This window comes from Tyto alba, unplaced genomic scaffold, assembly GCF_018691265.1.
Source record: "Tyto alba isolate M040663 unplaced genomic scaffold, T.alba_DEE_v4.0 Super-Scaffold_26, whole genome shotgun sequence".
NCBI lineage: Eukaryota > Metazoa > Chordata > Aves > Strigiformes > Tytonidae > Tyto > Tyto alba.
This window is the reverse complement of record NW_024881300.1, coordinates 2,455,639-2,468,631: the sequence shown is the minus strand read 5'-3', so window position 1 is coordinate 2,468,631 and position 12,993 is coordinate 2,455,639. Positions and strand designations below refer to the sequence as shown.

Below are 12,993 nucleotides of genomic sequence, written 5' to 3'. Positions count from 1 at the left end.
CTTTGGGAATTCACAGCGTGGTGGGATATGAAGTGGGACGTGGGCATCTTAGACTGAGTGATGGCTCAAAAAGCTACCCTTCTCCCCAAAACTATAGATTAAGTGAGACGATGAGATTTACCCAAGCTCCCTTCCCCTGGCCCAGCAGATGCCTCTCAAATTCATGTTCAGATGTCATGAGCTGTGTGAAGATGACCTGTCTGGATCTGATTTTGAAGCTGTGTTGTGGATGTTACATTGTTTCCTCAATAAGAGACAGTTATTTTTCTGAAGCTTTAATCAGAATAACTGTTTCACAAGAAGAAAGGACTTGGTGAAATTGTTCATACTGTATTTACCTATGACAGCTGAAAGTATTTAGAAGTCACAAAAGGAGTGCGGGGATATTACAGCTTCAAGTTGGCACACTTCTCTAAATTTTTGGAATGTTTTTGTTTTCATCGTTCACTTATACCATGGCTTCTCTTAAGTAGATAAAAACTGATGCCCTTCTTTTATTATATATGTGTATATATATGGTATTCTTTATAGTCATAATAATACTTAATAATACAGTTTTATATTTTTGTATATTAAAAAATGTTTAATATAGAACAAATAGTGGTTACCGTGGCTTCCAAAAGCTTGATCAGGCGTACCTGAAGAAATGATTTCATGGGCCAGCAGACTGGGACATTTTATCCTGTATTTCAGTGAAACTTTTGTGTCCTCCCCAGGCAGTTCAAAAATGTATTTAAGTTTTGTTTGTAGTTAGCCAGCTGGTCTTTAAAAGTTGATTTGGGTTTCAGTTTAGAACAGTAGATAGTCTTCAAGGAAGCTTGAGAAATTTGCATGATTGATATCATAAGCCTTATGGGATGAGGATGGATCAAAAGTACAATATTTAAATTTTACCAGTTCCATTTTGTAAATGGGTATAGAAGTGGTCCAGGTATGAACTTGACCTTCAGGGTGTGACCAGTCTTATCCAGTATTCCTGGGCTGCTTCATAAGGGTCACTAGGGTTCGGCAGCGCTGCGCTCCCGTGTCTGGTAATTGAGTTGGCAGCACAAGCGTTTGAAATACGCAACTGTAGAGCAGAGGCCATACCTGATAGTGTTGTTATTGACATAGAATTGCCACACTGAGAAGTTGTAAGTGGTCTCATTTTGGTTATTACAATTTGTTTTCCTATCCACAATTCCTTTCTTCCAGCTTCAAACACTGATTCAAGAAACTGACCCCGGTGCAGATTACCGCATTGACCGAGCGTTGAATGAGGCCTGTGAATCAGTGATACAGACTGCCTGCAAGCACATACGGTCTGGAGACCCAATGTAGGTGGCTCTCAGTTACAACTGATTCTTGTTCCTTTTGGGCATCCATGAAGACTGTGTGGCTGCCTAGTATAGATACTAAAACATGTTCAGAAATGGCAGACTCCAAACTAAAAAGTCATACGGCTTGGAGGTGTGAACTGAGCTTAGTCTTCATTCTGGCTTTATGAGCAAGCTAGTATTTTTATAAAAGGGCTGGTTTAGCACTGGTGAAGGACGTAGCTATCTCAGGCGCTTAGATTAAATTTGTAACATTCGATGTGCTAATTTCTCTTACTACATAAGTCTTTAGCAATATCACAAAGAATAACAAGCCTTGAGAGGCCAGTTAAGCAAACCCATACTGCAGGGAGAAATGTCTCCTTTATCTTTGGGTCTGATATATATTGTCTCCTGAGCCAGATTTTATATAAACTATTCTTTGTGATTTTGTTATATATCAGACTTGCTGAGATAACGAAACCAGTGGAATTTAAGAGGATACAACTGTGCTATACAGTTGTTTTAGATCTAATCTTTTTGAAGGAAGAGAAGGATCTTCACTGTGTTTGAACGTGTTATCTATGGTTCATTGGAAAGACTGATTTGGCAACACAAACTATTACGGGGAAGCTCAGCATGATTGTAACAGTCTGTTGCCTAACTTTTTTATTCTGTTTGCAGGATTCTGTCTTGCCTAATGGAGCACTTGTATACTGAGAAGATGGTGGAGGACTGTGAGCATAGGCTCTTGGAGCTCCAGTATTTTATATCTCGTGACTGGAAGTGAGTATTGTAAAACAAGAGTTACCCTCACTTGATGCCTGTATTTAGTGTTTGTATGCATTAGCAGTTCCTCATAAAATGATATAGCTTATGCTTGTTCAAAAGAGGACTTCTAAGCATGCCAGGTCTGTAGGGCTTTAATGTCTGTCTAGAACAGTAGAAGCAAAAGCTGCTCTGAAAAAGTAAGTGTGATGCCCACTTAAATCAGGTACTCACTTAGAAATGATGCAACCCTGGAAAGTGTCTCAAGTTTGAGCTCTGATATTCAATGCATCTTTAAAAGAATTCTCTCTGACTGTACAGAAGTTGAAGGTCACTTTCTGTGCAGGTGGCAGCCAGTTTTATCTGCTCTGAGCACTGCAATATGGGATTTCAGAAAATGAAGCTAAGTATAACAAAGAGCCACTGTGTGAGAGGCTCCCCGCTTCCATTTCTGCCTTTTTTCAAATTCTCTAGGTGCGATTACAGCCTGTAGAGCAGATGTAATTCCCTTCAGAGCACTGCTTTTTCAGCTTTCTCATCCAAAGATGGCAGTGCTTTGTTTTGAATATATACAGACCCCCTGTGTCTGTGTGAGCTAATATGGGGAGAGTATAAATTTGATAAACGTGACCAGTGAAGAAAGAATAAGTGTTTGGCTTTTATTCTGAAGAAGGTTGAGAGGTAAGGAAGTGGAGTACATCAGATAGGGTTACTGCAAGAAATGGAATAATTGTTCTCAGTGACCACAAGGAAGTAAGGCAAGAAGTCATGGGCTTCGATTACTCTAAAGGGCATTCAAATCAAACCTTAAGAAATATGACTCATACCTGTATCTATGGGCAGCGTTGCCAGTAGTTGAGAGCTGACATCCTCTGTGAACCTTCTGCTTTTAAAATACATGGAGCTTCATAAACCAGAGAGTTTAGGGCTTTGTGACCATTTATTTAGTCATCTCAATTCTTGTCTACCTATGGAGACAGCTGTACTTAACTTTTTTTCCCCCCCCTCTTCCTGTTTCCCTTCATTGCTGGTTCTCCTGCCTGTGCCATGTTTCTAGCAGGTAATCAATTGCTTGAGCCAAATTTAAGTGATTGGAAGGAGGAAGACTGACTATTTTCATTTTACTGGGAGTAAAGATAATTCTAATTCATAATGTAGGCTGGGCAACATTAACTCATCTTTCTTGTTTAACCACTGTTTACTAGGTCTGGCTTATAAAATCTGTTGTATTAACTGTGCACCTAGCACGGAATAAATTATTTTCCTACTACTTTTACCATCACCTATATAATTGTGTCCACTGATACCACTTGATGCTTGCCTTCTAACGTGTTGTAGAAATCTGAAGTTTCCATTGTGGGAAGTTGGCAATATGTCATTGAGCTTTAATGTATTAGACATCATCTTAAGAGATCAGCACTTGCAGTTTTCTTGTATGCAAAAGGGATGCTGAGTCTTCAGTTAGCTCAAACGCAGAGCAGACAATAATTAACCTAACCCAGATTTTTATGAAACTTGCATTTCAAAATGGCAGCAATACAAAGAACACGTAAGATATTATACAAGCAAAATATGGTATGTACCTCCCTTTCTGCTGCTTTAGGACATCATGGAGATGATTTCTTTTCTCATGTGTCAGCATTTGGCTGGGATGCTGCAGAAGAGAATGGGAGGCGCTTCAAGAAGCGTTGAAGATTTAATCTGTAATTAAAGATCTTAGTGTATTTTTGCAAGATGAGGGAGTTGATTCCAAATTGAGTGGCGGGCCTGTAGGTTCAGTTTAGGCACTGCTGCTGAATGATGTGTTGGTGTATGAAACCTGAAGTGGATTTTTCTGCCTCAAAAGCATTTCAAAAGACGAAAAACGTGAACGGCTTGAATAAAGTGCCAGTGATAACTTTTCTGATTGCAGATTGGATACAGTCCTTTACCGCAAGTGTCAGGGAGACGCCTCCCGTCTCTGCCATACCCATGGCTGGAATGAGACTAGTGAGCTGATGCCTCCAGGGGCTGTATTCTCCTGCTTGTACAGGCATGCGTACCGCACAGAGGAGCAAGGAAGGAGGGTAGGTGCTAGTGTGCAGCTTGCTGCTCTGTGATCTGTGATAGAAGGGTTGCATGTGTGTTTGGCAGTTGGACGCATTGTGCTAAAACTGCAAGAACTTGCAAAAGCTGTTTAAAAGCATTTACCATAGGTTGGTACTTGCACTGCTCTGGATGCCCAAATCTTCCTCAAATGTGCCTTGAAGGTCTATGTTGTTGTTCTGGTAAGGCAAAATAGCCACATCGAGATGTCACAGTTGCCTGCAGGGGGAACTCTGTGCTGACAACAACTTAATGTATGTCTGCTTAGGCACAGTGCGAGTCCTTCCCCTTGTCTTTCCAAAGAGGAATGTGATTCCTTGTAGATAGCTAGCATAGCTGCAAAATTGGTTTTATGCAAAAAGGAGTTCCAAGCCCAGCTTTCCTAGGCTGTTACTAATTAAGTTTTGAGTACAACTTCAGATAATACTCCATTATATTCTTCTTATTGATAATAAAGCACCCTTTACATTCTTTGGAGTGTACTGTAGGGGTAAGTGTGCTTAAGATGTCTTTCAGGAAGGCAGAAGGGATCTGACTTGCTGCCCTGCAGTGTGGCGATCCGCCATAATCGCATTTGTTAGGTTCAGAGCTACTCTTTTCAAGTTTGCTGCCCTCTCGTGCCTTTATCAAGACACTCTCTTGAAAACATACTTGTTTCCATTTCTTTTGTCACTCCTAGCCACAGTCCCTAGGAGTTGGTGCATTTACACAATGGCCTGGCTTAAAAATTAATTGCTACAGCTTGATTTAAAAGATCTTTTGTGGCAGAGGTCAAGTATTGATGGAAAGCATCTCTCTTTTAGGAATAATTTTTTTTAATGCAGTTTCTTAGTCTGCTGAGTTGAGACTTTTTAATTACGTTTTATATTAGTGCTGACCAAAGAAATCAATAGCCACCCTGCAAATAATCTATCAGAGAGAAAAGGCTTTTAAATGTATTTTTCTTGTGGGAAGTAGGCTAAGGGAGCAGCTGTCACTTTGAAATTTAGCATTTGAAAGCAAACTCATCAGAGGTTAGATCTGTACTTTTTTCTAGTGCTGTCCACAAAATGCTAGGTAACTTCCAGTGGTTTAGGTTTTTAAATGTATGAAGTTTTAAGCTTTGACCAGTGCATTTTAGATCTGACAAGCACCATACTGGTATCCCTTGATTTTCTACAACCTGTTTCTTCCTCAGTCTTGCAAATGCTGGCTCTGCTGTGCTACGGTGGGGATTGCTGAGAAGAAATTACAGCTGGACTCTGTTGCCTCGTTCTGGGCTTCCCTTTTGGTATCGAGGGCATGAGCTATTTTGATTTTCTTCTCCAGAGCAGTCTGAGGCTTTGAATGAAGGGGGCAGTGCGGTAGATAATCTAGGAACCTGCTTTGACATCTCATTTCAAAAGCAAAGTGAAGTTTTAATAATATAAAAATTATTTTTGTGGAATGAAAGGAGCCTCCTTCCAAACTAAATGACAGAGCTCCAAGTTCTTTCAGAGCCTGGATGGCTCATGCTGAGCAGTACAGGGCTTGTTCTGTACTTTCTGGGATTGCTGATGACATTTGTGGTCGCTCGGTACCTCACCTGACAACATCTTGTTTGCACGGTATGGATTTAGAGACCCCATATGCTAAACACCCTTTGCCCTCTTTGCAGCTATCGCGAGAGTGCAGAGCAGAGGTCCAGAGAATCCTCCATCAGCGTGCCATGGATGTGAAGCTGGACCCAGCCCTCCAGGACAAGTGCATGATTGATTTAGGGAAGTGGTGCAGTGAAAAAACAGAGACAGGGCAGGTACTGTGCACAGTAACACTGTGAATTCATTTGCAAAGGGGAGCAGTGAAGGGCAAAAAAGAGGGTAAAGGGTCTCTTTATAGTTGTGAATATATTAAAAATGCATGTAGTTTGAAACATAATCTACACTGGACTGAGAGGTGGAGGTGAGATGAAGAAGCTTTGCACCTACTGAATGGCTTCAGCAGGTTCAAATGTGTGGTGGAATGAGAAGGGGATACTTAACAAGAAGGACTTTAATGAATCAACACCACCCCACCCTGACTCTTATTTGTAATATTCTATTACAAGCTTGACATTTCCCACATAAACTTTATTCCATTTCCATTTGCCAAATACTGACATGCTTCCTGTGTTTATACAGAACTGAACAAACATCTGCTGCTACTTAACAAAATTTCAACAAACACTTTTCATGTTAAATTGATGTGCCCTAGCGTAGCTGTAGGGAAGGAGCCGTTCAACAGCAGATGCAGTAGAGCAAACACCATTGTCTTTGAATTGCCTGCCATAGGTTGTAGTTTGGGTAATTAACCTCTCATTAAGGTTATGTGAAGTGCAAATTAAATGTGATATTCCAGAAGTGAAATCACGTCATGCAGCTTTTGAGAAGCACTAACATCCTAGACCAACATTTTCAATCAGTGCTACGTATATGTGTTCTGGGAGTGCCAGCAGAGGAATGGGATTACATCAGACTTAAGGCTTTTAGAAGGAGGAGTGCAGTTTCACGTGTGCTACAGTATTTCAAGCCCAGATTTTCAAACTGGGTTCTTGGATCACGCACTAAAAAGTCTGGTTTTGTAGGAGCTGGAATGCCTTCAGGACCATCTTGATGATTTGGTGTCTGATTGCAGAGACATAGTGGGAAACCTCACTGAACTGGAGTCTGAGGTGAGCAGTTTTCAGCCTGGGATAAAGGGAATAGTTGAGCATGTCTAAGCATGTCATTTTGATAGTGATGAAAAAAAGTGAGGCTAGAGTAGCTGCAGAAATTCAGCTCTCTGGGATCAAGCTACCCTGTACGATGTAAGTTTTCATGTGGAGGAAGAGAATTGAACAATGGTTAAGGATTTTAGGTGGGTGATGACATTTCTCCTGCTTAAAATTGGGTATGATACCAAAACTAATATTTCCTGTATTGGTAACCCAGTTACCCTCAGTACAAGTCAAGCTATGTCATGGGACTTCATATTTTGGTCTTGCTTGCAAGTAGTTTTCAGTACCATATTGCAACTTACCTCCCCCATCCCAAAAATTTTGCGAGAAGTAACTGTCAGGTGCATCATCAGAAGTTTTCAGTGAAGTCAGCAGCTTATTTTATGAAGCTGCATGTCTGACTCTTGTCCAACCTTCTCCCCATATCTCTTAAAATTTGCACTGTGCCCTAGGGAAAGCTCCTTCCAGTAGTTACAAAATTGTTTGCTCTGAGCTATCATTATTCTTTAACTCCTGCCTAGGTGTAAGGTGATTCCCGGTGCTGTAGCATCCAGTTTGGAGAAGGTTGGCTGAAATATCTGAGCAATGAGTTTCTGCAGAGACCAGGCTCTTCCCTTAAGCTGGAAGGCTCATCTTGCATTTGCCATGTTGTTGGCAAGAGTGAACCCTAAGATTTCCAGAACTGAGGGGCAAAGCTGTTTGGATTGCATCTTTCAAAGCTCTGAAAACTGGGTTGAGTTTAACTTGTTATCAAGGTGTTTTTCAGAGCCTTTTTTCTTGTCCATTCACTGTGAAAATGCATATTTTCTGCAGGACATTCAAATTGAAGCCTTGCTGATGAGAGCGTGTGAGCCCATTATCCAGACATTCTGTCACGTGAGTACTACATAATATTGTGAACATCTTTGGGGAAAAAACACCGTGTGGGGAAGGTTAGAGGATTTTTAGTATTAGTTCTTGATGTACGCGCTACACTTCAAAAGTAAAATCAGACATAAGCAGTTACAAAAATCTCTAATTAAAAAACCACCCTAAACCAAAAAATTGTTAGTTCCATCTGGTACTTCTGCTGTTGTCAGAGCCCTGGCGTAAAAGCCAGAGTTTGAAGATGAAAATTCCCCCATAATGGGAAAAAAACACTCTTGACAGCGGGCTAAAAAATAAACTTTTTTCCTTCCTCCTGCCCGTGAGCACCGTGTCTAGCCACTCCACTCTGTGCAGCTGCTCAGCATTGCTGAAATAACTTCTTACATTGCTCTAGGATTGAGTAGTTACATAGCAATGAGGGCACCGAACTGTAATACTTCATGTAAGCATTGAGTCTCTGCAGTGTGTTCTCCTGTGTCTGAAGTGAGCACGTGCCTGCGATGATTCTTTTCTGGACTATATCTATGTATGGTACAACTCTCATGGTCAGTTAATGGTGAGTGTAAGCTCACAGTAAAGCAGGACTGTAAATTTCATTATTTCCTGGTCTAAAGGAGCATAAAAATCATGACTTGTAAGAGTAGGTCATTTTTAAGCCTTTCATCTCTTCTTCAGGAAGTTGCAGATAACCAGATTGATTCTGGGGACCTGATGGAGTGTCTAATACAGAACAAACACCAGAAGGAAATGAATGAAAAATGTGCAATCGGAGTTACTCATTTCCAGCTGGTAAGCAGTGCTTTTCTCCCCTATCAGTGGAAGCCTGCTCTGTTTATTGAGCGTGTTGACAGAAATTAGCTTATTACGAACCCTTTCCTTCTCTGAGTTTGATTTCCCACTGTATTTAAAGAGCTCTTGTGAATTCAGACTTGCATGCCTGGTCATAAATGGTCACTTCTGGAGATGATTTATTTTCAGGCTCTCCTTCCTTCCTGGCATATGCTAGATAGCGTCCCAGCTTCTTCAGCAGTGCAGCATCCCCCTTGCTTCCTCACTAAGTTGTGGACAAAAGCATTTGCTGGTTGTACGATTCAACAAGTGTTCTTTTGGGCAACGCTTTTCATTCTTTTTTTCTTCCAGGTGACCAAAATTTTTTTCTTTTCTTCCTCATTTCTCTCTTGCAGGTTCAAATGAAAGATTTCAGATTCTCATACAAGTTTAAAATGGCTTGCAAGGAGGATGTGCTGAAACTTTGCCCCAACATCAAAAAAAAGTATGTAGCACCTGACCAAACAGCAATCTGATTGTATAAATATGTGATAGCATTACAGGACGTTTCATGATAGGACAGAAAACACTGGACTTCATTTAAAGGCTTATTGCTTTGTGTGTGTTCCCTAACTGACTGTGTTCTACAGATGCTTAAGGTAGAGGCTTTGCCTGCCTCTTTAAAATTACTTCTGCTTTACTCTTGCATACAAGCCTGTCCTCTATTTTTCTTGCTTTGAAACTCACTAATGATTATGATTAGTGAGCTGCAAGTCCCAGGATCTTTTATATCCTTTGTACATTCATTGTCTTCTAAGATGCAGGGGACCGGTGTTCCAGTTGCTGATCTGGGAAGGGAAAATATCCCACTTGTTTTAGCTGGTTTATTCATTTCAGTAGAAGGGGTTTTTTAATGGCCTGCTGCAATGATGTAAGGCTAAATTACACACAAGGTCAATCCTGTTCGTGGATAGCAAGACTATTTGCATTTTATGATATAAATGCCCTTCCCATAATGCCAAAGGACTGTTTGCAATGCCATGTAGGTATTCACCTTCACCTATTTCTGAGATTAAGTAAAGCTTTTCTGAAGTGCTCACATGATTTAAGAGCAGAGGTCTTGCTGGGCAGGGCTGTGGTGGGATTTTGAATATCTTCCTGTCTGCTGATCTAGACGCCAATTAGATAGCATCAGATTTAGGTGTTCATTGTGATCCAGCTACTCTACGTGGAGCTGTACCCAGGCTATAGAAGTAAGCACAGATACTCAAGGAGTTTGTTGCGTTTGGATTCTTGGGGTCAGTTTCTCTGATGTGGTGATCTAACACCAATCTTGGCTGGTCTATGTGAAGGGTGTATGAGTAAAAAGCTGTTTTCTTCTCTGCAGGGTGGATGTAGTGATCTGCCTGAGCACAACTGTGCGTAATGATACTTTGCAGGATGCCAAGGAGCACAGGGTCTCTCTGAAGTGCCGCAAACAGCTGCGTGTTGAGGAGCTAGAGATGGTAAACATGCATGAAACACTTGATCTGCCCGCTCTTCTAGAGAGGTCCTCCAATTAAAACTCCCTGGTTTGTCCACCCTGGGAAAAAAAAAGGAAGCTCATTTATAAGACGTATCTAATTTATTTTTTCCACTCTTCTTACAACGCGAGGCTCAATTGCCCTTCACGGTGAAAGTAATGATTGTCTAATGCCTTAAATATAGTCTCATGAAGGCTAAGGCAAACTAAATGGTCATTGGAATTTCAGCTAGAAGTGATTATGTTTAGTGTTAGATAGCAACGTGCTACACATGCTGATGTCCTTAAAGTCCTCTAGGAGAGAATAAAAGCTTCATTTTACAGACTGAGGAAAGAAGCACAGATGAAGCAACTCGGCTCCAGCTGCTGTGAGTTGCTCAGTGGATAAATAGGGGTAGTGTTTGTTCTGGTAGGCAAGGCTGCCTCTCAGCTTCCTGCTGCACTGCTTGCAGCAATGGAACTCTTTAAGGTCTTTGTCCAGTAGATATTGTTTGAGTGTTAAAGCTTCACCTTAACTAGGCCCATACCAGAAGAGGCAGCACGCTTGCCTTTGTATGGAAGAATTCAAATGCTGGGCATCACTAAAAGCAGGAAACGTCATTCACATCCGCCAGATCACCCAATAGATAGGTGGCTATTAATATGCAAGACTTTAGTTGTCATGTATATTTGTGATGATGCCCTTTTAGAAGGAGCAGTGGAAACAACTTGTCAGCTGCAGTGTAAAAAGCCAGCTGATCCACTGCATGGATTTGCAAAGTTGGTTTCCCACTAAAATCACTTCTCACACTCAAGACCCTTAAATTCAAAGAAATCAACCTGCCTGTTGTGAGAGTTGATTGCTTTTTCTGGGTAGAGGACTCTAGTTAATAGGTTAACAAAGTAAAATAGTTTCTAGAGTTCTACTTAAAAGTTCATATTGTAATGTATTTGCAGACTGAGGATATCAGACTTGAACCAGAACTGTATGAGGCTTGTAAAAGTGACATCAAGAATTACTGCCAAAACGTGCCCTATGGCAATGCTCAGGTAATGGATTTTATTAATAATTTATGATTTAATTTGAAAACTTTTGAAGAACACTTTTGCCCCTGTGAGTGCAGCTTTAGATTTTCACTTTGATATCTCAGAAATCTTTCAGCAGTATTTTGGAATGTTAAATTTTTTGTTTCACTGGTTTGCAGGCATTAATCCCGGGTGATGCAATGCTGTGAGCACTTCATTTTTCAGTTAATGTTAGTTTTAAGCTATTGGTATCTGGTTACCGCAAATATTGCTGAAGATTTCTTAGGCGTAATGTCTCCAAGGTGAGGTTTGGGGTTTTGGAGTAAGTCCATATGACCCTCTTCATCTCATTACATCTTTGTGAGAAAAGAGGAGCTTAAAGCAAGTCCTGGAAATAAGCATTGGTAGTGACTTGTGATAAAAGCTAGGCATTGGGAACTTAACTGCACAAATCAGGTGAAGATAGCCATTAGGGGAACGCATAGCTGTGCGTTTTGAGCAGCATTTGACAGAACGATATCAACATTGTGTTCTGTTATGGCTTTAATACTGTGTCGTAGATTATTGAATGCCTGAAAGAAATCAAGAAGCAGTTGAGTACCCGGTGCCACCAGAAGGTGTTTAAACTACAGGAGACGGAGATGATGGATCCAGAACTGGACTACACGCTCATGAGAGTCTGCAAGCAGATGATCAAGGTAATGGTAGTGTGCTGATTCAAGAGGGGGAAGGTGGGGTGGAAGAGCTCTGTCAGTTTTGAGCTTCCTGTAAAGGCTTGTTACCAGACTTCTGTGTTGTTTCAGAAGTACAGTTGCTTATTTGCAAAGTAATTTGTTCCTTAACTCTGAATCGGGCTGAGGTTTCTTCAGGGCTCTTCTCTTTCAACTTTACTTCCTCCAAATAAGTGATCGAAGCATTTGCACTAATAAGTTTGTCTTACCAACTGCTAGCAGAATTGAGGAGGAAGTCTGTGCCGAGGCTTCTAATACAGTTTTCATCCAGTCGGTTTGGAATTGGATTGGCTTTTAGCAAAGGCAAGGAAGTTATGATTACAGGGAGGAGTGACATCTTCAGTTCACTGCTGACCTGACGCACACAGACTTCCATCAAACTGATAAAGCAGGCAAGATCGTGCAAAACTTAAAATTAGAAATGCTGGCTTAAAGTGGTACCATGTGGAAAGCAGCAGTGAACATTAATACAAGACACTGTCAAACAGTAGCCAGAATTGCAAGCCCTGAAAGACTGGTCTGTGTGGTGTGTATGCAGTACCCTGACTCCATACTGTGGCTGGAGCGGAGCATCTTGAGAATTTATTGCTCTCCAGTACAGACTCATGCTTTCAAAAAAAGACCTGTGATCTCCCCAAAACGGTGAGGATTAGAAGATGCAACAGCCTTATCTTACACCTACAGAATTAGTTTCTAAAAAAAAGAAGTTAGTACCTAGGTCTGGATTTTGGGTAAACTGGTTCACTTTTGACTATCTAATTCAGGGCAGGAAGGGGCAGATTGGTATCAATGAGCACTTTTCTCCTTTCTCATTCTGTATGGTCTTACTTTGTCCTAAGTGTTACTAATGAAGTCTTTACCTGTTGCTTTGTCCAGCTAGTGTTTATGCAGAACAGCAGTATGTGTATAAACTTAAAAGATTCCCTTTTTAGTTTCTAAAATAAAGGGGAGTACAAATAATTGAGTATAAGACCTAATTTTGTGGCTATTTCTTGCGAAGTGTGCTGTAATGTAAGAATAGAAAATAAAGGCAGATTGCTCTGGATACTGCCAACACGTGCTAGTGCCTAGAAACCAGTCAAGACTCAACAACGTAGTGCTCACTCCATAAACAGAAATATTAATTTCCATAGTTAATTTAGAGATTAGCACTGTTCTATTTATTAGGAGGTGTCAGTGCTAGGGAGCGTGTCTGTGTACCTCTGGGTTGGGCAAGTGGTTATTCTCTTCCATGAATAT

The 12,993-nt window shown here is 40.9% G+C and overlaps 1 protein-coding gene across 1 annotated transcript in view; it reads left to right on the top strand.

The window, feature by feature from the left end:
- Positions 1-12,993, top strand: part of GLG1 (golgi glycoprotein 1) — an 82,396-nt gene that overhangs the window by 64,312 nt on the left and 5,091 nt on the right. The window contains exons 9-19 of the mRNA XM_032987461.2: positions 1,195-1,316; positions 1,980-2,081; positions 3,976-4,129; positions 5,785-5,922; positions 6,730-6,816; positions 7,675-7,737; positions 8,404-8,517; positions 8,913-9,001; positions 9,884-10,001; positions 10,955-11,047; positions 11,584-11,721. Of these exons, the coding sequence (XP_032843352.2) occupies positions 1,195-1,316; positions 1,980-2,081; positions 3,976-4,129; positions 5,785-5,922; positions 6,730-6,816; positions 7,675-7,737; positions 8,404-8,517; positions 8,913-9,001; positions 9,884-10,001; positions 10,955-11,047; positions 11,584-11,721 (1,218 nt within the window). The remainder of the gene's footprint in view (positions 1-1,194; positions 1,317-1,979; positions 2,082-3,975; positions 4,130-5,784; positions 5,923-6,729; positions 6,817-7,674; positions 7,738-8,403; positions 8,518-8,912; positions 9,002-9,883; positions 10,002-10,954; positions 11,048-11,583; positions 11,722-12,993) is intronic.